Source organism: Macrotis lagotis, chromosome 7 (assembly GCF_037893015.1).
Source record: "Macrotis lagotis isolate mMagLag1 chromosome 7, bilby.v1.9.chrom.fasta, whole genome shotgun sequence".
NCBI classification, from domain to species: domain Eukaryota; kingdom Metazoa; phylum Chordata; class Mammalia; order Peramelemorphia; family Peramelidae; genus Macrotis; species Macrotis lagotis.
In genome coordinates, this window is record NC_133664.1 from 36,203,967 (window position 1) to 36,225,384 (window position 21,418).

General features: G+C 36.4%; 1 protein-coding gene across 1 annotated transcript in view; it reads left to right on the forward strand.

The window, feature by feature from the left end:
• The window catches only part of TBC1D5 (TBC1 domain family member 5), a 577,752-nt gene that overhangs the window by 460,866 nt on the left and 95,468 nt on the right, over positions 1–21,418 (forward strand). Inside the window, exon 19 of the mRNA XM_074195734.1 lies at positions 10,068–10,174. Coding sequence (XP_074051835.1) covers positions 10,068–10,174 — 107 coding nt within the window. The remainder of the gene's footprint in view (positions 1–10,067; positions 10,175–21,418) is intronic.

Here is a 21,418-nt window from a genome sequence, read left to right on the forward strand (position 1 = left end):
AATTTTTGTGAATCAAATTGATATTAAAATTTGTTCAGAATTGTTAAAATCTTTGGAAAACATCTTCTCTCTTTGTTCTTTCTTAATTATAAACCTGATAGCTGCTGCTTTATGACCTGTGACTGTTGTTCTTTGTTTTATTACTTTATATTCCATTGGAAATAATAATTTCCTGAATAGTTTGTTATCATAGAATTGTTGAAATTTGAAGCTGGAAAGAATTTGAGGAATCTTCTAGACCCTTACCCTATTTTGGAAGAAAAGAAAAATATTTTCAATCATTTCAGGTGGTTGTTCTAAAGTCACATGGCCTAATAGGGACAGTCCCAGAATGCAGGTGCCCTGCCTCCCTGATGGAGGTTCTTAAACTCTCTGAAGAACGGTTGCAGGCCACGTTCTCCCCTCCTCAGTTTGCAGCTGCCTTGTTTTCATCACGTGCTCTGGAGCTAGCAGAGCTGGGTTCAGATCCTGCCTCTCACATTCCTGGGCATGTCTCAGGGACCCCTTTCAGCCTCCCTCTGGGTCAGAATCAGAGTCAGACCCACAGCCCCAGATTTCCCTTTTACCCCTGGAGCTACAGGTTCAGATAGCTTTAGTTCTCATCTTCAAATAGAACTAATTTCAACAGAATCGCAGTCCCCTTCAGCAGCTGTAGCCACCCAGACTTCAGGAACTTCATTTCTAAACCAGTTATAGACTTGATTTTTTTTCCAAGTTTTCCTAGGAGTCATAAATAGCCACATTTTCTAGGGGCATTAATTACATAGTGTTCTAGTAAATAAAATAATAAGGTTAATTTAACATTAGACTATAGAATATTCAAAAAAGCTTGAAATCCACCTCTTTGTCACAACCTGGACTTCTTGACCCTTTGACCAGCAACCTCATCATGTCTGTTGTATTGGAGGAACCAAAGCCAGCAAGAATAACAATAAAGATCAGATGGAAGTATCATCTTTACATACTAAATGTGAGATGATTATATCCCACAAGCATGTCAGAATAAGAATATTTTAGGGACTTCAAATCACCAGGTGACTTTTTTTTAAGTGGCCAAGTCTCTTGAAGACTATCATATTGAGGCAGCTGGGTGGCGCAGTGAATAGAGCACTGGCCCTGGAGTCAGGAGGTCCTGGAGTCAGGAGGCCCTGAGTTCAAATCCGGCCTCAGACGCTTAATAACTACCTGTGTGACCTTTGGCAAGTCACTTAACGCCATTGCCTTGCAAAATAAAAAAACCAACCCTAAAAAAAAAGACTATCATATTGAGGTCAGTCATTTGGGGGAGCAAGGGGTCAAGGTGGGCAGTGTGAAGTACCCTGACCAAGGCAATTACAGATATTTGGGAAGATCAAAAAAAGTTCTCAAAAATTCTTAAAATTTCAGTTGTTGTCAGCATCTTCTTTGACCATATTCCTTCAATCAGTCTAAATCTATTGAGTCTTATCAAATCATTATAGACAAAAAGAATCAGAGTATTGGGGTAAAAATACAGAAATCCCAATGAAAGCTTCTTTTTCTTTGTACTGAGAAATTTTATTTTAAAGTTAAATTTATAATATGTTACCTTAAATCATCTTATAATTTTCAGTTTCATCATTTAATTCAAGTGACCACCAAGGGGGAAAAAACCACAAAGCAACATTTCAAATATTTTTGCTACCAGTCAATTCTGACCTGCCTTCCTTTTCATAGACAGAAATAGGAAAACTTAATCATCTTAAATTTCCATGAAATATATTTTGAATTTAGAGTTTTGTAGAAGACTAAGAAAATAACTTCTCCTAGAGACTTACATTGCAAATAATTTCATAAAAATAATAAAAAGAATATGTAGAGAGTGTTTTAGTATAGTTTACCAAAAAATGATTAATGAAAAAGGTCATGATGAAAGTTTTGGGTTTTTTTTTTTAAATGAGTAGAGGAATAGTCTTTGGATCATTGTGAAATGGTTAGCTGCATGTGTATCTGTAAAATGAGGATACGGATGCTTGAGCTAATTACCTCACAGGACAGTGACAACAATTCTACTTTGTAAAACTGAAAGCACTTTGTGATTTCACATTTTCTTCACAACAAAATAGTAGAATCACAAAATACTAACCTCCGTCACCTTCCTACCATAGATTATAGTTTTTAAAAGCAATATTAAAAATATTGGATAGCCCAAGATCACAGCCCCAGGATTCAAACTTTTGTATGCTGATTTTCAATCTGATGCTTTTTTTTGGCAGGGGAGGGGCTTTTTAAGGTAAAAATATATTTCAATTATTTTTATAAAAATCTTTAAAAAGTATTTATTTTATAAATCATGAACTATATCTGGATTATAATCACATGTTATATTGGATTCATTATTAAAACAACCTTAAACATTGATATGCCTTTACTAGCTAGTGCTAAGGAAAAGGATAAATTTGGATCATATTACAGTTTTCTGAAGATTAAAATCTATTAAGGAAGCAAGCTGATGGGCATTAAGAGACCCAATTCTACATAAAATACCCATGTCCATAGCAGTCATAATAATGTGTTATCTCCATACTGCTAAACTTAGCACAGATAGATACACTTTTAGGTATGTGATTTTTTTTCAGACAACTTTCTTTGATTTCAGTTGATTTTTTCTATTTGTGCATCATCTATATAGAATGAATGGCTTTCTTCAGTAGCATATGATATGTATACTTTTATTTCAGTAATTAGATATTTAAAGTAAAATATTATAAGAGAATTACTTCAGCAATTTATCAAATTAGTTAGGAATGATGGATTGTTCATTTTATTTTTCAGACCCACTTTTTCAGACTTCTCTTTCAGTATATACCGATGTTTCTTACTTGTCAGAATTACTCATCCTCATTATATCATTTGAACTACTAGAGCACTTTCATCTTTACAACTTTTTTAAAAATTTTATTTATTTAAGGCAATGGGGTTAAGTGACTTGCCCAAGGTCACACAGCTAGGCAGTCATTAAGTATCTGAGGTTGGATTTGAACTCAGGTCCTGCTAACTCCAGGACCAGTGCTCTATCCACTGTGCCACCTAGATACCCCAGCTTTACAAATCTTCTTTGAAGTCTTCTCTCCCATTACTTTCATCCTTTCATCAAGATCTAAATCTAAAGATAGATTCTTATTGTTTGCTTATTGGCTTGAAATTTTGTCTCGAGACTGGAGCTCCATTGAAGTTGTGTCTATCTTTCTGCCATTATTTATATGGCCTGTGCTGAGTCCTATTTCTTCATTTTCTTGTTAAGAGCATGCTAAATATCAAGTCAGTCTGTCAAAAATAAATTCATTTCAATGCCTAACTGAATTTTATTTTTTACAGGGAAACCTCACCTAACCAAGTCATAAATTCTACCTAATACTTTGTTTTTTTACTTTTGACCATTTTTTAAAGAAATGATCTTTAATCTTCTTGATTTTTATTGTTTTCTTTGAATTTTTAAATAGACTGTTTTCAAAGATATTTATTATCAAGATATTCTTCCCATGATATTTTTCTACTGATTACAGTTGCATTCATTTATGTAAAAGATTTTAATGTTGTATTTTTTTGTTTCATGATAACTTATAATCCATTTTTTTAGATTAATGTTCTCTCTTCTACCCACAATTGCTAAAAATTCAACCTTCTGTCTCTATTTTTTCTGGCAAATTTTTTTTATTTTGATTGTAGATCCATTTGTACTTTACCATGTATATGGTATAAAATGCTGTTTTAAAGTAATTTTCTGTCAGATTGATTTTTCACAATTCTTCCCCCCCAAAATACTCCTTTTTCCAAAATAATATTCCAAAACTCTCTACCTATTTATCTATTTCGCAGGATGTCTGAGATCAACCAATTGATTTTCTAATTTTATTCCACTTCCAAATAGTTTTAATAATTATTATTTTATAATAGATCTGAAATATGATAGTTCCTACCTCCCTTCTTAATTTGTTTTTACTGTGCCCTTTAAAATTCCTGATCTCTCTAAGAATTTTTTTAATATTTTAATTTTTTAATTCTGTTTAACTCTCTTTGCTAAGTGGATGGAAAGTAGGAGTAATCTTTGAAGTAATTTTAGTAATATAGTAATATTTAGTAATATAGTAATATTTAGTAATATATTTTTTTTACTTTTTTGTCACATTCCAGTTATGAACACTCAATATTTCTTTTTTTGCATAAAAGTTGTTTTGTAGTTGCATTTTTATAAATTCTATATGTCTTGGTTGTTTAAATCCAAGATATTTTATTTATTAGAAAAACATGGAATTTCTCTTCCTCCTAATTTTGTTAGTAAAGTGCCAAAAATAAGCTAATGCTTTTCAAAGATTTGATGTCTATTCTGTTTACTTTACTAAACTTATTATCTCATTTAATCTTTTCTTCTTGTTGCCTGTGTTCATTTTCTTTTTATTATCTTCTTGCTATTGTTAGAATTTCTAGCACTTCATCAAATCATAATAAAGACATCATTCATCTTATTAGGAAATATCCATCATTTACTCTTTTATATATTATGCTAACTCTTGATTTTAGATAGATACTTTTTATTCATATAGAGAAGGTTCTTTTATTTCTTTGATTTTTTTTGTTTTTAAAATGTTTTTGTTGAAGGCTTTACCATTGTATTTTGATAAAACAACATTATTTTGATTCCTATAATTATGATGCTAGTTTTCCTAAAGGTGAATTAGCCTGACATTCCAGTATAAATGAAATTGAGTCACCATAACTAATTTTTAAAGATATCGAGACTGTGATCTTCTATTAATATTTGTGATTAATATTTTTGCACACATATTAATAATATTACTATTTCATTTTCTTCTCTCTGGTTGACTTCTCCTAGTTCTTTGATACAGGACAATTAATTTGTCTCTTCCACTCAGGGGCAGATTTACCAAATTATTTTCTCTTTCTTGTAACCTTTTACTTGGGGGATATAAAGAAGAACCTAGAATTTAAATATCCTTTAAACTAGTTTATAGCTTACAGTCCTCTTTAAAAACCTCTTTTCTGTGTATACCATGGTCTACTGTTTCACATCCCACCTCATCCCCCATTCAGTATTCACATTTTAATTGTGTATTAAGGTGGTTTTACCTTGGACGTGCATTTTAGCCAAAGAATGAAATCAGGGTTTGTGACTCACTCAGGTTCAGCTTCTCACAGAAAATTATTGTCCCATCACTTCGTGTGGTCCAAGCTCTTTATAATGAACTTTATGATGATATTTTTGAACTCTGTAGTTACTCCTGTCCTTGCTGTGAGAAGTCTGCTCTAGCTCTCTTATCATATGCTTTTGTTTTAAGGTCATAATGATTTCTCATAGGGCCAGACCTTTTCTTAACCCTAGTTCACATCTCCTGGATATTTTATTAGATAGAGACCAACATAGCTGCTTAACATTTTTCTTTTCTTTTCCCTTTGGAAGATTGTATAATTTAATGAGATCATCTTTTTCCGATGGAAAAGTAGATATAGGATAGAATCTTTAATCTTTTTAGACAGTTTGTATCATTCAGGTTTTGAAAACCTTAGATGGTTAAAATGTTTAAAGTGCAATATGTTTCCAAAGCCCTCCATCCTAACCCTTGTTCCACACCTAAGCCCGCCTCTCTGGAGCCTCCTTTCCTCTTCCGAATCTGCACCTACCCTGCAGTCCAGGGATATTGGCCTTCTAGACTTTCCTCAAACAAACCTTTCATTTCTCAGCTCCAGACACCTTCTCTCCCTGTACCTGCAAAGCTCTCCCTCCTCATCTCTGCCTCCTGACTTCCCTCACTTCTTTCAAATCTCAGTGAAAATCTCACTCTCTGTAAGAAGCCTTTCCTGATTCCCCTAAGGCTGCAGCCTTCCCTCTCTTGATTATCTCCAATTTATCTATCTGCATAGATCTTGTTTTTGCAGAAAGTTGTTTGCATATTGTCTCCTCATTAAACTGTGAGAGCAGAGACCTCTTACCTTTTCCCAAAGTAGTGCTTAGGTCACTTTCTGGTAGTTGGACCAAGACACAGAGTGGAATTGGAACCTCCCCTGAGCCCGGGCAAGACATTTAACCTCTCTCAGCCTCAGTTTCCTTATCTACGAGGAGGGGTGGCACCTGTTGTACTTCTCTCGGAAAGCTGACAGTCATGTAGGTGAAGTGCTTGGCAAACCAGAAAGCGTCAGCGTTCCCTGTTCTTTGGCCCTAAACAGTAACAGGCTCCTTCAGCTTGGAGAGCGTCACCCAAAAGAATTATAGACATGTTCTGAAAAAATGACAGGTGAATGGAATGATTACCCTTTGATGAGTTACTTAGCACCACTTTAACATATGAGGTGTGACTGTAATGTAATGATATCAATTTCCATAAGCCATATACCAAAATCAGTCTCACTTTGTACTTCAGAAGGCAAATTTACGCACACCTATCATGAGGATATAAATGTAGTGTTGGGGCTAATTTTTCCCCTCTTAATTTATAATTTAATAGTACAATGAAAGAAAATTGTTTTATCCTTACTTGGTCAACAACAAACTGACACATAGACAGACATGTTCATCTCATTTGGACTTTTTTTTAGTTCCTGAACTATGTTGTTTGAGGTGTCTTAAATAAATTATGTCTGCCAGCCTTCCTGGCCTAAGTAAAAATGGATATATAATAGTATGTCCTTTTGTCATCAAGAAGAGGCAGCATGAATTCCATCCATCCCATTTTACAGATGGTGCTACTGAGACTAACGGATGATTTAATTAGACACCTGGAGGAACCAGATCATTCCACATCCTGCTGTTCTTTTCTCCTTCACCACGTTCACCATCTCTCCATTTGGCACTCTATCCTGAGTGTGTTCAAGGAGCTCTTCATCTCCTTCCTCAGTCAACATCCTTCTCTTCCCACAGCGTCCTCTTACCTCATCCCCTCCCCCTCTCTTCAAACTCCTTTTCCCATTCCCATCACTATCCTATTTTCTTTCCTCTATACCTTCTTTTTTGTCTTTTTTTAATGGTATATATTTTCCCCAGTTATTTGTAAAGATAGTTTTAACATTTATTTTTCATAAGACTTTCTAAATTTGTAAAGACAGTAGGCAATCTGAAGAGGATACCATGTTCCCATATTAGTCCATATTAGTGCAAGAAGAAGAACCAGAACAAAAGGGAAAACTACCAAAAACAAACCAAAACAATGAAAATAGTAGGCTTCAGTCTGCATTCAGCCTCCATGGTTCTTTCTCTGTGGGTGGACAAGTTTCCTTCATGAGTCTTTTGGGCTTGTCTTGGATCATTGAACCGCTGAGAACTAAATCTAGCCTAGTTGGATCATCTCCCAGTGCTGCTGCCACATTGTTCTCCTGCTTCTGCTCACTTCCCTCGGGATCCATTCATGCCGTTCCCTCTTTGTCTGGAGCAGAATGGATCCAAAGACCTCAAGGATGCCATCACCGGTGCCTCCCTCAGGCAGAGCTGGCCCCATTGCTAGAACAAATGCAGCAGGATCTTCCAATCCCAGACTGTGTAGCAGACCAGTAAAGAAAAAATCCTTAAGGAGGGTAAATGTAGAGTGAGATCTGGGGCTAAACAGTCACTTGTCCACTCCTCCCCATGAGACCCCAGCCATTTCACTAGGACAACCTTGGTAGAGTTTACCATTTTCCCATCATTGCCCTTTGCTGTCTTAGGATGGTGCTGTAACCGTGGTGGACCCTGGGCCACCCTGATGGGATGTATCCTGGGCTGGGCTGCAGGGTCCCATCATGGGTGCAGGCGCCAAAGGGAATGTTTCCTTCTTCCTCTTGACTTTGACTTCCCAGAGGGTCTGGAGAGGGAGATGAAGAAGGCACTCGTGGGCACTCTTTCTACTTTCTCAGGGGTATCCCTTTTGTGAAAGTCTTGGTTTGTTTAGCACAACAGGTTCTAAAAAAATAAATACTGGCCCTGTCAGAGACTTAGATAGTGTTGATAAAAGCATTTATCTGGCTTACTTTTAGAAGGGAATCCAAGAGGCTGATTAATAAGCACTAGAAGAGAGCTCTCACAGCAGTAGCCAGTGACAGAATCTCATAAGGACGCGGTCTTTCAAAAGTCAAAAAAAAGAAGGGAAATACTTTTGGGTGGAGAAGGATGTGACCTGATTCTTCACTTTCTGAGAGCTCAAAGATGAATGAAAGTTCTGTCCCCTTCATACCAGATTCATTTCTTTCCCACACTCTCTCTCTCCCTAATCTAACTTAAAATTGTCATTGTATATCAGGCTATTTTGTATTTGTGAGAGTTAAAATAATTAAAGATCTTTTATAAATTCAAAACACTTTGAAATACATATATATTTATATTTATTCATGCACATAATAGGTTCTCAATTAATATTTAGTGAATGTCAATCTGGCTTATCTAACATAAATTGCATTGATCCTCATTTCCACTGGGGTATTTTAATTAGCTACCATTCCCAGGCCCACTTTGCAGGGTTTATTCATTCAGTTTATTCAGTTTTACGTGGCTGAAAAATGGATGATTTAAACCACATTAGTAAGTTAGCCAGTTTTCGAGCAGTTTTTAAAAAGTAATTTTCAGATTTATGAGTTTGATTTTTTTCTGGTATGTGTATATATCTATGTATTGTTATATTTGGTGCATCATCCTGGCTATGTAAGAAAAATGTGAGTGAGAGAGAATCGGTGCCATTCTTAGTATGCAAGCTTGGTGACTTTGGGGGAGGGGAAAGCAGGTATCAGAATATGAGCAAGAAAAACAAAAGAATGAGAAAAGAAAACGCAGAACAGATAAAGAAGGAGTAGGATAAGTGAGTGCTTTACAAATGAAAGCAGATGTATGAAATTACAAGCTGTCGGATCAGCAACGGAAATGAAGATGATAAAGTGGTTCCCTGCACAGATTATAATTATTCATTTTGCCCGGTCCTGCATCCTTTCCCCATAATCCTCATGGGGGAGGGTGAAAGAAGGTACAGCAAGAAACGATGCTTCCAACGTGAGAGGGAAGACTGAGAAGCCAGAACGTCTCCATAGCCATGAGACGAGTGTTTATTTTTGCAGTTTGGACTGATCCTATTGACTTGCTGTTATTTTTCTATGCCTTCAAAGACATTTTTCAGCTAACATTTCTGATTGATGAAAAGGATTGTGTGGTAACAAAAGTAACTGTAAAGTTTTTTTTTACAATTAGTATCGTTGGAGGCAGCCTGTATACTGTACAAAACAAGGATCATTAATAGGCTCTGCTTTGACAGCCGCAGCAGATGGATGGCCTGAATTTAGATGGTGCAGAAGAAATGGAGTAGTTTACATAGGCCTGCCTAAAAAGATGTGTTTAATAATTGCACTCATAATTAGGTTGGTTTTAACAGAAATGACAATCTCAAAGGCAGTTAGACTTAAAAGGTAACTGTTATTACATTCAAATTCTATGAAAAGTATTGCATAGGTATGCACTTAAAGCTCATTTACTGGGGGAAAACAAATATATTTAAGGAGACATTTTAATAGGTCCATATTCTCATGGCATTAAGTAGGATTTCATCAGTAGCAAAACTAGCAACATAAAGCCCCAAAATACAGAAGGAGCAACAAATCTATGTCTATTTTATAATTTATGTCCATATACCTGCCATGGCCCTTAAAAAGTGCTGTCTTTAACCTATTATCACTAAAGACCCATCTCATCAGTTCAAGGTGCTGCCGAACAAATAGCGAAGGATCTGAGAAAGGGGCTTGAACTGGGAGCTCTTCAGTGGCAGGGGTGTCCAGGGAAGACCCTCCTCTTCCAGTGCCGCTCGGGACCTTCTCTGCAGCCTACAGCCCAGAGCACAGAGAGGCTCAGTGACTCTCCCAGGGTCACACAAACACTAGGAGTCAGAGACTTGTCTTGAACCCAGATCTTCCTGGTTCCTGTTAACCCATATTGCCTCAAGAGAGAACATATTTAAAGGGTAAAAACCCAAACACTTTTTATCAACTAAAAAAGGAACTTAGATGGCCTTTGAAGATTGCTTTTGTTTCCTTTAATTCTAAGTCAGAAACACTCAATCAGCATCTCCTCTTTGCCTTTCTTTTAGTGATCTCTAGTAACTATCAGACCTGCCTGGGACTTCTGATGCATTATCCACCCATCGGGGATGTACACTCACTTATCCTCAGGGCCCTTTTCCTTCGGGACCCAAAGGTAAGTCTTCCAGTTCAGAAATGGATTTTACTGACTTGGGTGATGGGGGAAGGACCCTCATTTGTGCATAATATAGAGAATTCCTATTAAGTTTACCCCTGAGCTGATGATAAGAATTTGTCTAAAGTTTGTAAACCCAAAAGAGAAACTGTCCCTGACTTCAGAGCCCAAAGATGCTGCAATGAATTATATTGAGGGGTGCCTCGTGAAATGGAAGACTGGGTCTCAGGTTCCTCCAAGGGGCCTGGGTGGGCCATTGTCTAGCGCTGCTCCCTCAAACAGATCGCTCACAACGACCTCCCCATACAGCCGCATCTCATCTTTGGCGTCCCTCACCGGGGACCACCTGCCAAAGTGGAGCCTGGAGGGCAATAGGAAGACCAGCAAACTCTATCTGGAAAGCAGACCATCACTCACAATTCACATTTACTAGATACTAAAACCCTGAATTTATTTAATCCAAATCTTAACATTAGCAATATTTCAAATGGATATTTAAACAAGCTCCAAAGCAGATTTGCCCTATGAAAGATGATAGCATTGCACAGAAATTTTCTTTACACTTCCTAGAAAAAGTGTGCACTTTTACAACTAATGTTATATTTCTTGAAAATAAGAACATTTAATGATCTTAAAAAAAAAATCTGTGAATCCTTGCTGTTTTTGAGCCAAACAAAAATATTGGATGAAGTGAGAGAGAGAGAGTGCTCACAACCGAATCTAAGGATGCCAGGCATTGGATGCTAATCGCAGCCTTTGGATCTTTGGCAGACCCCCCAAAACAGTTGTGCTGGCAGCTTTGGAATTGTCTTGGAGTCGGTCTGTCAATTGGTTCTGCTGCCAAAACCGTCTCTGAGCTCCCCTGGCCTCGGAGTTCAGCGGCCTTTAGAATCTAAAAGATTGTCTCACTTTCATCACTCGTCAGCTCCTGTCCTTGCTTCAACCCTCCTTTCATCCTTTCCCGGATTCAGAAATATTGCCTCCTCATACCTATAACAATTTAAAATATGTGTTTTTACATCACTTCTTTTACATGCAGAAATTTTTTTGCGCATCAGAAATATAATCCATCACTTCTCTGATATATAAGACATACATATAGTTTTTGAAAGATTTAGGTGGTGGCCTATGAAGTCAGTCTCAGATTTATTTCCTTCTATATTGTTTACGGGCATTATTAATAGATATTTGTAAAAGGAGAATAAAAATAAAGGGGAGACTCAATGCTGAGCCACTATATTAGAAATCCTACCTGTATAATTATTTTTATTTAATTCTGCAGAAAAAAAGTGTCTTAGCTAAAACTATCTCTCTCTTGATAATTTGTTCCCTAGAAAAATGGAGTTCTGCTTCCCACAAATCACTCACCTGGTTGCAGGATCCTGTGTGGGTCCATCAGTATTAGTGAATTCGGGGACTTTTTCATGTTTCTGTGGCTTTAGCAGAATGCTTTTCTTGAGCACAGAAGTGGTGTATATATTATGATAGAAGATAATAATGTAAAATCTAAAGGAGATAACTAAACAAACTACAATTAAATCTTCCTTTACCTGAAAAAAAAATTCAACCTATTAACAAAGGGAATTCCCTCATTCATATTCAAATAAGAGCATCTCTGATATTGCACTAAAATAACTGTAGTATTAGAGCACAAAAGACCCTTCAGCATTAAAGTCAAAGCCTACTCCATAAGCTTTGGGGAAGGTCCAGGGAGTTGAATCCACAAATCCAAATGCTTCTCTGAGAGTCAATCCATTGCATGACATTCATGAAGCCCTGATTGTGTAGTGGTGATAAAAATAAAAACAGGCAAACAGTGCAATAATATGGGCACCTAAAATACATTATAATGGCAAGGGAAGCACTTGGTTTCCCTGCCTATCTTAGAATATAGCCCATTGCAACCATTCACTAAATGGAAGCTAGTAGTAGAAAAAGAAAATGGGATCCATCCAATTATTAGTATCCCAAGAATTGGATAAGACGGCTATTTGTTTTTAAAATGGAATGGGACCATTCTTTTTTTTAACAAGGCAGTGGGGGTTAAGTGACTTGCCCAAGGTCACACAGCTAGGTAATTATTAAGTGTCTGAGGTCAAATTTGAACTCAGGTCCTCCTGACTCCAGGGCCAGTGCTCTATCCACTGTGCCTCCTAACTGCCCCCTAATGTGATCATTCTTAACAAAATTAATTTGATGGCAAAATGTTTTCAACTCTACAGTATATATACTATGCAAGTGCAAAACTATAGAATAAATTTACCTTAATTTATAGGAAAATACAAGGGGAAATGAGTAATTTAGCCCCAAAATAACTAGCTGGTATTTAGATAGAGTTTCAAGGTTTGCAAAACATTTTACAAATATTATCTCATTTTTATCCTCTCAAGATCCCTGAGATGAAGCTGTTATTAGTATCCCTATTTTATGGAAAAGGAAACTGAGGCAAGTTTCAGTTAAGTAAGTTTCCTAAAGTCCCATCACTAGCATATGAGAACTGATTGAACTCGGGTTTTTTCTGAATCCAGGTCCAGTGTGTTATCCACTATGTTACCCAGCTACCTGGAAGTGATATTTGTTTGAGGTTTTGGTGATCACTAATTTCAAATTAGTAATTGTAGACCAGTAGGGCTGAAAAAAAATTCGTCTGTTCTCCCCAGAGAAGACACCTGTGTCTAAATGATGAAGAAATAAAAAAGGAAGATTCAGCCTAGTTGTACAAATCCACCATTAATGAATTAGTTAAAAGATGAGATTTAAAGTGTAAAATCTCTACCACCTCTGCACCCGGTCCCAGGCATTTTGCACAATAGCACTTTTACTCTGTAACTATCCCTGAAAACCAGAGGACAATAATCAATTGAGAACACATGAGTTTTTTTTAAATATAGGTTTAATTGGTTTACATTTTATAGCAGAAACTTGCCACTTATTTGGCAAATGCTACTTCTTCAGACCAAATTAAAATTAGTTGTTGTTATTATCATCATCATCATCATCATCATCATCATTATTATTATTATTATTATTATTATTATCATTATTATCATCATCATCATCTTCATTCAGAGAAATCACATATTTCTCTGTCCCCCCAACAAATTTCATCAGCTCTCAGAGTAGGCCTTGGTCTCGGCAGTCACCCAGCTGACCTGTCTGAGGAATCTGAGTCCCCAGTGGAGAGAGTCAGGACTGGTCAGATCCAGACTGAGACACTCACTAGAAGCATGGCACTGCCTTGTGATGAAAAGGCCATCCTCATTCAGAGGAAAAACTGGGAAATCTGAATGCTGTTTTCACTTTTTAAAATTGTTTTTTTTTCTTTCTCATGGTCTAACATTAGCAATATTTCAAATGGATATTTTTTTTTGTTTGGTTCTTTTGCAGCATGACTAATGGAATACTTTAAAATAAAATTAAAATTTAATAAAATAAAATTTAAAATTTAAAATACTTTAAACATGATTGTTTATGTATGACCATATTAGATGGTCCACTGTCATGGGGGAGAAAGGAGTGAAGTAGAAATAACTTCCTCAAAATCTTGAAAAAAAATAAATGTAGACAATTTCTATATGTATAATTGGAAAAATTTTGTTTAAAAAAGTATGATCCTGGGCAAAGTGCTTAATGTCTGTTTGCCTCAGTTTCCTCAACTGTGAAATGAAAATAGTAACACTGCCTACATCTCAGAGTTTTCACAGAAGGTTCTTTGTAATCCCTTCCTCTATCCACTGTTCCTCTCCAACACACCTGACATACCTGACAATCGGTCCTTTGCTTGAAAGACCTCCAGTGAGAGATTTGAAACAGTTTCTAAACACTCGTTCTGAATTATATTGAGATTAAATGGATCGTGTGACTGGAAAAGAATTGGGCATCGCAAGCGTAGCATGCCTAGCTTATTCAGCCAGGAGACATTGCCAAGGGTCCCTTCCTGGGTGGCTCACTTTGGGTAGAATCACCCAGCACAGTGTCCCCACTGTGTCTGAGCAGGGCAGGGGACAGCAAACCGAGAACGTCCTCCTAGCCCCGGATGCTCTGCAGCCTACGTCCTCATTAGATTTTTGGCTGCCTTATCATGCTGCTGTCTCCTGTTGAGCTTGCAGCTGGTATTGAACTGTAGTGTACTGTAACATCATTTGAAATTAAAATATTCCTTGATATATTTTAGTAAAACTGGTCAAAATTAATTAACTCTTTTGAAAGTCATTATGCAACAGACAAACAAGGAATGCCGGAGGGCCTGGATGAAAGTTTAAAATAATAGTCTATCAAAAAATTAAAAGTAACTGACGCAGTAGGATCCAGAAATACTCTAAGGTCTATTTGAGTACTAAAATGCAGGACTTAGTACAAAATGTCTTAGTATCCCAAGACAGATTATTTGAACATCATCGACAAAGGACTTCAGGGTCTCCCTACGGCCACAAGAGCTCTTAGAACCATAAATAAAGCGGAGAAAGGAAGAAATATGCCCCTGGATAGGGTGGCAGGAAAGTGGGCATATGAAAAATCTAAAGTAATGCATTTTTACCAGTTGCTCTAATGTTCTTATGTACATAGTGACCTGTATGACTATCACTCATGCCGGGGGCAGTTGACCACCAAGAGTGCAATGAAGAATAAAGACATGGAACATGTCCTACTATCCAATTAGTTTTCTAAACACTCTCCAAGTTTCTATTCACAGTTTTTCTTCCTGCCTTGCTTCTTCCCATCTTTTCATCTTTATCTCTACCTTTTACCTCTCCCAGTTCCTCCTGCCCTAATACCATATTGTTAATAAGAAAGTGATCATTTCTGAAATACTTTAGACAGAGGAAAGAAGTCACTATTACTTCTTCATTTTCTGACAGTAGAAAGCATGAAAATACTGTCTCCTTATCTTTGGTGCCCAGTGAAGTAGGGATGGGAGGGGTAAGAGAGAGACAACATGTGAAATGTAGACGGTGATAGTCCTTAGAGTGAACCACTGCTCAATGTAATAACTGCATGGTTTAAATATGCTAAATGCCATGGAACCTTGTTCATGATTTTGTACAGAATCAGATAATCTGAACCTTAGCTATTGGAATTCTCCTAGCCAGATTTTATCTTGGAAAAGAAAAATATTTGAGCCCTATGGTAAAATAATGAATGTAGCTTCCTATACTAGGGCAGTCTGAGTATTGTTTGAGGTTTATGAAAAGCTATTCTGTATAAAAAAATAGGATGGCAACTACATATGACTATATGAAAAATTGTCACAGACTCTTGTTCCCCATATATTATAAATAGGGTTTGTAGGCTTCCCTTGTCAGCCTCCTGTCCTAATTGTCTCGTTTCCTTTGGTCATATCAGTAGCACAAAATAGATTTCCATATAGAATCTCTTGGTTAAACAGGAGAGAGAGAGAGAGAGAGAGAGAGAGAGAGAGAGAGAGAGAGAGAGAGAGAAGGAGGGCCAGCTGAAAAATATGAAGTGATTAAAAAACAGAGTTCCAACCAGAGTTGTTCAAATAAAAAAAATTTTAAAACCCAATTAGAAACAAAAGTCATAGAAAATGTGAACATATTGTGTTCCTTAAATAACCAGATGTTCCTTCTCTCCTGAAGGCAGTAAGGGCTAGGAATAAAAGGTTTAAAACTATTGTTTTAAGTTAACTGTGAATTTTGCAAATCTGTTTTTACCCTTTAGCAAATAAAATTCTAATACAGCAACATAAGCAAAGTCATTTTCATCATTGGGCGTTCTTATTTGTATGTTGTTGTGTGTGTTGAAGTGTTAACCTTATCACAATGACTTATTACAAATGAAATACAGTACATAAAAAATTACCATTGTAGATGCTACGCCAGGAACTTGCCAGCTCTCCTTTGTCAGTCTATCTTGGAGGCTTGAATGTTTCTCTGGAAATATTCCTCTTAAGTTAGTAAGCAACCCCCTTTCACTGGGCCATGTTACTGTTTGCAGAGGAAACTAGTTAGAAATAAGGCAGTTTAATTTCACAGAGTCATTCGTGTACAAATAAACTGACTATAAAAATATATAACATGTACCATTCTTATACTTGTCCAATTCAAATTGGACCTCCATGTTTGAGATAATACTAAGTTTCATTTCTTTATCTGAATTGTAAAGTGTCAGATTTTAACAAAGAAACTCAATTAAACATTTACTCATACTGTAAAAATGAGAATTTTATGTATAAATGTATACATACATATATGCTTACTTTATGTATACATATAGAAATGGAAATGGAAATGCAGATGACAGCATCAATACCATTGAATGACTACAATCTTCTGGGTCTTCTGTAGAAATTAGTGCTTCAATAACTATTTTAAAAATCAAGAAGTAGTGATTGACATCAAGCTCCCAAAGTTAGAGGAAATTTTATTCCTGCCTTTAATTTAATATTATCTAAGCTGCAGTGACCCACTGAATACATCGATGGCTGACTGTTTAAAGTATGTCCATAGAATATCAGTTTAATATTCTTTTCATGATGATGCCAGAGTTTTCTGAGGTGGCTTCACATGCCTGAAAGGTTGGTTGTGTGGTCGGTCTGTTGGTGTATTCCTTTATTTAACCCCTCCCCCCAATAAATTGGTTTCCAATGACTTCTTAGTTGAGAGTAGTACCAAAAAAAGCTGAAATTTTACTTGAAATACTGGCATTATGAGAATTTTTTTATATTGGTGCTTTCTTTGTTAGACTTTTCTCATAACTCACAAAGAAATGAAGGGGGAAAAAATAGTTCTTGATACCACTGCTCATATTACCTTTCTTTAAGCATCAGATTACAGGCAGCCTATCAGAAATTTTATTTCATTAATATTTTGAGTTTTTCTAATAATCAAGTATGTTTTTACCATAAAATTCATGTTAATTGCAGAAAAATACCCAAGAAAGTTGTTTCTAATTCATCCAACTTGTTAAAATTATAATTAACAACAAAATATGAAAAATGCAAAATCGAACTAAATGTCTTTTTTTATTCACTCTGTTTTTCATTAAAAAGTATGGTCATATATTTTTCTACCCAAATTCATAATATTAAAAATCCCTGAAATAATTTTATATTATTTGTTTCGCTACATTTTAAATAATGTTTTTCAGTTTTACTTGATTTTTCTGGCCAAAAGTGTTGTGTTCAATCGGACCTGATTGATTTCAGTAAAGTAATGAAATATTCTTTAAATTATAATCCTGGTTTAAAATTAATATTCTTTTCTTCCTCAGGCAACTTTATTACCCAGCAGCTTAAATGCCTATATTAAAACATAAGAAATTCAAAGTTTAAAAACTTACAATGAGAGAAGTTGAAAGGGCCTTCACTATCTCTTGAAGTCTTCCCAAGCTCATGTTCATTGTTTCCATGACCCTTTCTATCTGTCCCATTCTCTTCTGTCCCCTTTTCTTTTTGCCTTCAGTCTTTTCCAATATCAGGGTCTTTTCCATTGAATCCCATTTTCTTATTACATGGCTGAAATATTTCAGCTTCAGCTTCAGTATTTGACCTTCCAATAAATAGTCTGAATTGAATTCGTTGAGTATTGACTGATGTGATCTCTTTGCTTACCAAGAGACCACGTAATTCTCCAGTACCACAATCTGAAGGAGTTAGCTCTGAAACACTCAGCTTTCCTTATAGGCCAGCCCTTACACCCATCTATAGCTTTGACTGTACAGACCTTTGTTGGCAAGGTGATGTTTCTGCTTTTTAGGTTGTGGTGCATGTTTGCCGTAGCTTTCTTTCTAAGGAACAAGTGTCTTTTGATTTCATAGCTGCCATTTCCTTCTCTAGCAATCTTTGAGTCTAAGAGTATAAAATCTGAAAATGCTTCCATTTCTTCTTTCTCTATTTGCTAGGAAGTGATGGAACCATTTGCCAAGATTGTAATATTTTTTTCATCTTGAACTTCTAACCAGCTTTTACACTCTCCTCTTTTACCCTCATCAAGAGGTTTCTTAATTCTTAATTAATTGTAGGGGATGTTTAAATGATTGCCAGAAAGTGATAAAAGAGCTCATCAAATATGTCTTTTTATGCAACCTTAATCTCTCATCTTCTTTCATGATATTCTAAATAACCTATCTGTTAATCACATAATATTATGATGACCCCTCATGAATTCTTTAGAAAACAATGAAAATAACTGTGAGATATCACTTTTTAAAAGGTATACTGTATTCTTGATTAATAATAGCTACTATTTATATAATGCTGTAATGTTTTCAAAGAGCCTTATATGTTAATTCACAGCAACTCTATAAAATAGATACCATTATTTTTTTCCATTTTACAGAGGAGAAAACTGAGTTAGGCAGAAGTTAAGTGATGACCATGACCATACCTCTAATGAATATCCAAGACTGGCTTTTAACTAATGACTTCCTAATTCCAGGTCCCTTATTTTCTCCACTGCATCACTTAGCTTGCCTGTGTATTTCCTCAAATCTAAGAGACTGAATTTTCAGTTTAAGCTGTTTGTGTTTTTTTAAAATAGGCCAAGTTCTTAGTCTTCTTCATAAACATCTTTACCTGTCAAGATACAATGATGAGGGGCAGCTAGGTGGCATAGTGGATATAGCACCAGCCTTGGAGTCAGGAGTACCTGGGTTCAAATCTGGTCTCAGACACTTAATAGTTACCTAGTTGTATGGCCTTGGGCAAGCCACTTAACTCCATTTGCCTTGCAAAAAAACTAAAAAAAAAAAAGATACAATGATGAATTGCATCAGAACCTATCACAATAGAGTGATTGCCATTTTTGCTGTTTAAAGTCTGACAAGACTTGATCGTTTGTTGGTTTATAAAGGTATTTGATTTTAAAATAAAAGCTTGAACTTTGAACAATTTCTCTAAAATGTTTGAGTTAGTCTGAAGAAAAATTGTGAACTAAGTTGATACCTGTAGATAATGCCAATTTTTAAAGAAGAGAATAACCATTTTAATGTAACTATCATAATTTTTATTGTAAAGGAGACGTTCTAGCAAATATAATATTCAAATAGATATTCTTGACACTCTTTCCTCCTTCTTCTCTTGCTTGATTAACTTTTCCTTTCCAGTCTCTTGTTGGAGTCCCATCCTTGGCCCTTCCCCTCACTAGGGCTCCGCCCTGGGTCCTCTCTCCTTTTCCTGATACTGTGCTCTTTCTGATATCATCAACTTTCTTGGGTGCAGCCCTTATTCCTTCCTCCTCTATAATCCAACTTCTTCTCATGGTGTGTCTACTTAGATATACCAAAATTGTCTCAACTCATTAAACTCAACAAAATTCCTGATCTCCCACCCAGATTTTCCCTTCTCCTACTAATTCCCTGTTGCCTTCTAATCTACCTCTCCTACTAATGTCCCTGTTTCTGTCAAAGACACAAACATCCTTTCAGGTACCTGGGTTCTTGGTCTTAACATCTCCCTCTACCCTTCATTTTCTACCATATCTAAGTTGTCAAATCTTTGTTGATTCTATTTCCACAATGTCTCTAAAATGCATCCCTTTCTCTCTTCTCACAAAACTCCCACTCTAGGTCAGGTTCTCAAAACTTATCTGGGCTTTTGCAACATATTCCCGAGTGGTCTTCCTGTCTCCAGCTTCTTTCCCTTACAATCCATCCTCCACTTAGCTCCAATAAGTATTTTCATTGACTCCCCTCACCAAGGAGCTTCAGTGGTTCCCTATTTCCTCTATAATGAAATAGTTTTTTTTTTTCTTTCACCTTTGTTCCAACACCATTCTCACCTTGGAGATGCCTTTGACTCTGTAGCCCCCTCCTCTATTTAAACAGTTCCTGCCTAGATTCCCCTGGTTCATGAAAAACTTGGACTATCAATACTTAGTTTTCTACTACAATTCTTGACTTAATATCTGGACTTTTAGCACATTGTATTGTCTTTTTCTATTTGAATGTAAGTCCCTTGAGGGCAGGAATTACCTTTTTTTTTTAATCTCATATTTGTATTATTAGAGCTTAGCACAAAGGCACAGTAATTTGTAAATAAATGCTTTATCTGTCTGTCTTTTGTTTGCTATTCAAATTCTTTCATAGTCTGTTTTCATCCTATCTTTACAGACTAATTACACATTAATCTCCCTCAGGAATGCTAGATTGTAGCCAAATTGCCTTATTTGTTATTTCCCATTTCGAAGCTTCTTAGGCCATCCCCCTCTGCCTGAATGTTAGTCCTCTTCACCACCATCTCCTAGATTCACAGCTAAGGACTAGGGAGGCCTTTCCTTCCTCTCCCTCCTACCCCCAGATTATTTTTAATTCATTCTATGTATTTGTATTTCTAGAGCTGAGTGTATTGTGTGGCCCACAGGGGCTGCCTTCATATCAAATGAATTAATACTAAGAATAGAATTCTGTCTTCTGATAAAGGTAAAGAACCATGGGGTCAACTTACTCCAAAAACCTTGTTTTGACTTACTTTTCTGTGCCTGTGCTTTCTCCCTCCATAGAGGAGAAACTCCTCCAGAGCAGGGGCAAGTTGTTTCCTATTTCCTAGCATGACTCGTGGCCCATAAAACACCACATGATTCTGAATGTTATTGAGTGTAACTAAACTTTCCTTCTTAGTAAGATCCTGCTAACTGATGTTCCCAAATCGAACCCATTTATAAGTTACTAAAGAAGTATGTGTGAGAGAGGCAGCAGTTGGATGGCATGAACATTTTTTTTTTTAGTTTTTATGCAGGGCAATGGGGTTAAGTGACTTGCCCAAGGCCACACAGCTAGGTATTTATTAAGTGTCTGAGGTTGATTTGAACTCAGGTCCTCCTGACTCCAACGCTAGTGCTCTATCCATTGTGCCACCTAGCCACTCCCATGAACATTTTTAAGTGTCTGAAGGAAATATTGATAGAACACCTTATTTACATTGGGGTTTGAACTTCTTTCCCATTTTGAATAAGAAATAGGATTGATTTTCTTCACACTGTTGCTGTATGGAAGCTCCGATCTTCTCAGGACAGGCTTGGCCAGTGTGGTTAGAACAAAGTGGGCAAGCTGGAAGGGTGGAGAAAAGTCTGTGAACCCGTCTTAACCTTGCTCAAGGAAAAAGTACAGAAAGTGGAGCCAGGAGACCGGACCTCTTAGAGAGGATCTCCAACTGTCTGGCACCTCTGATTCCTCACAAATGTAATGGGGGTAAATAACCCCTTTGGGTTACTCTGACTAAAGGGCTTTATCAAGGGTTAAGGGGTCAGCAATGTTGTGTTCTTTCTTATTAATTCCTCCTCTCTGCAT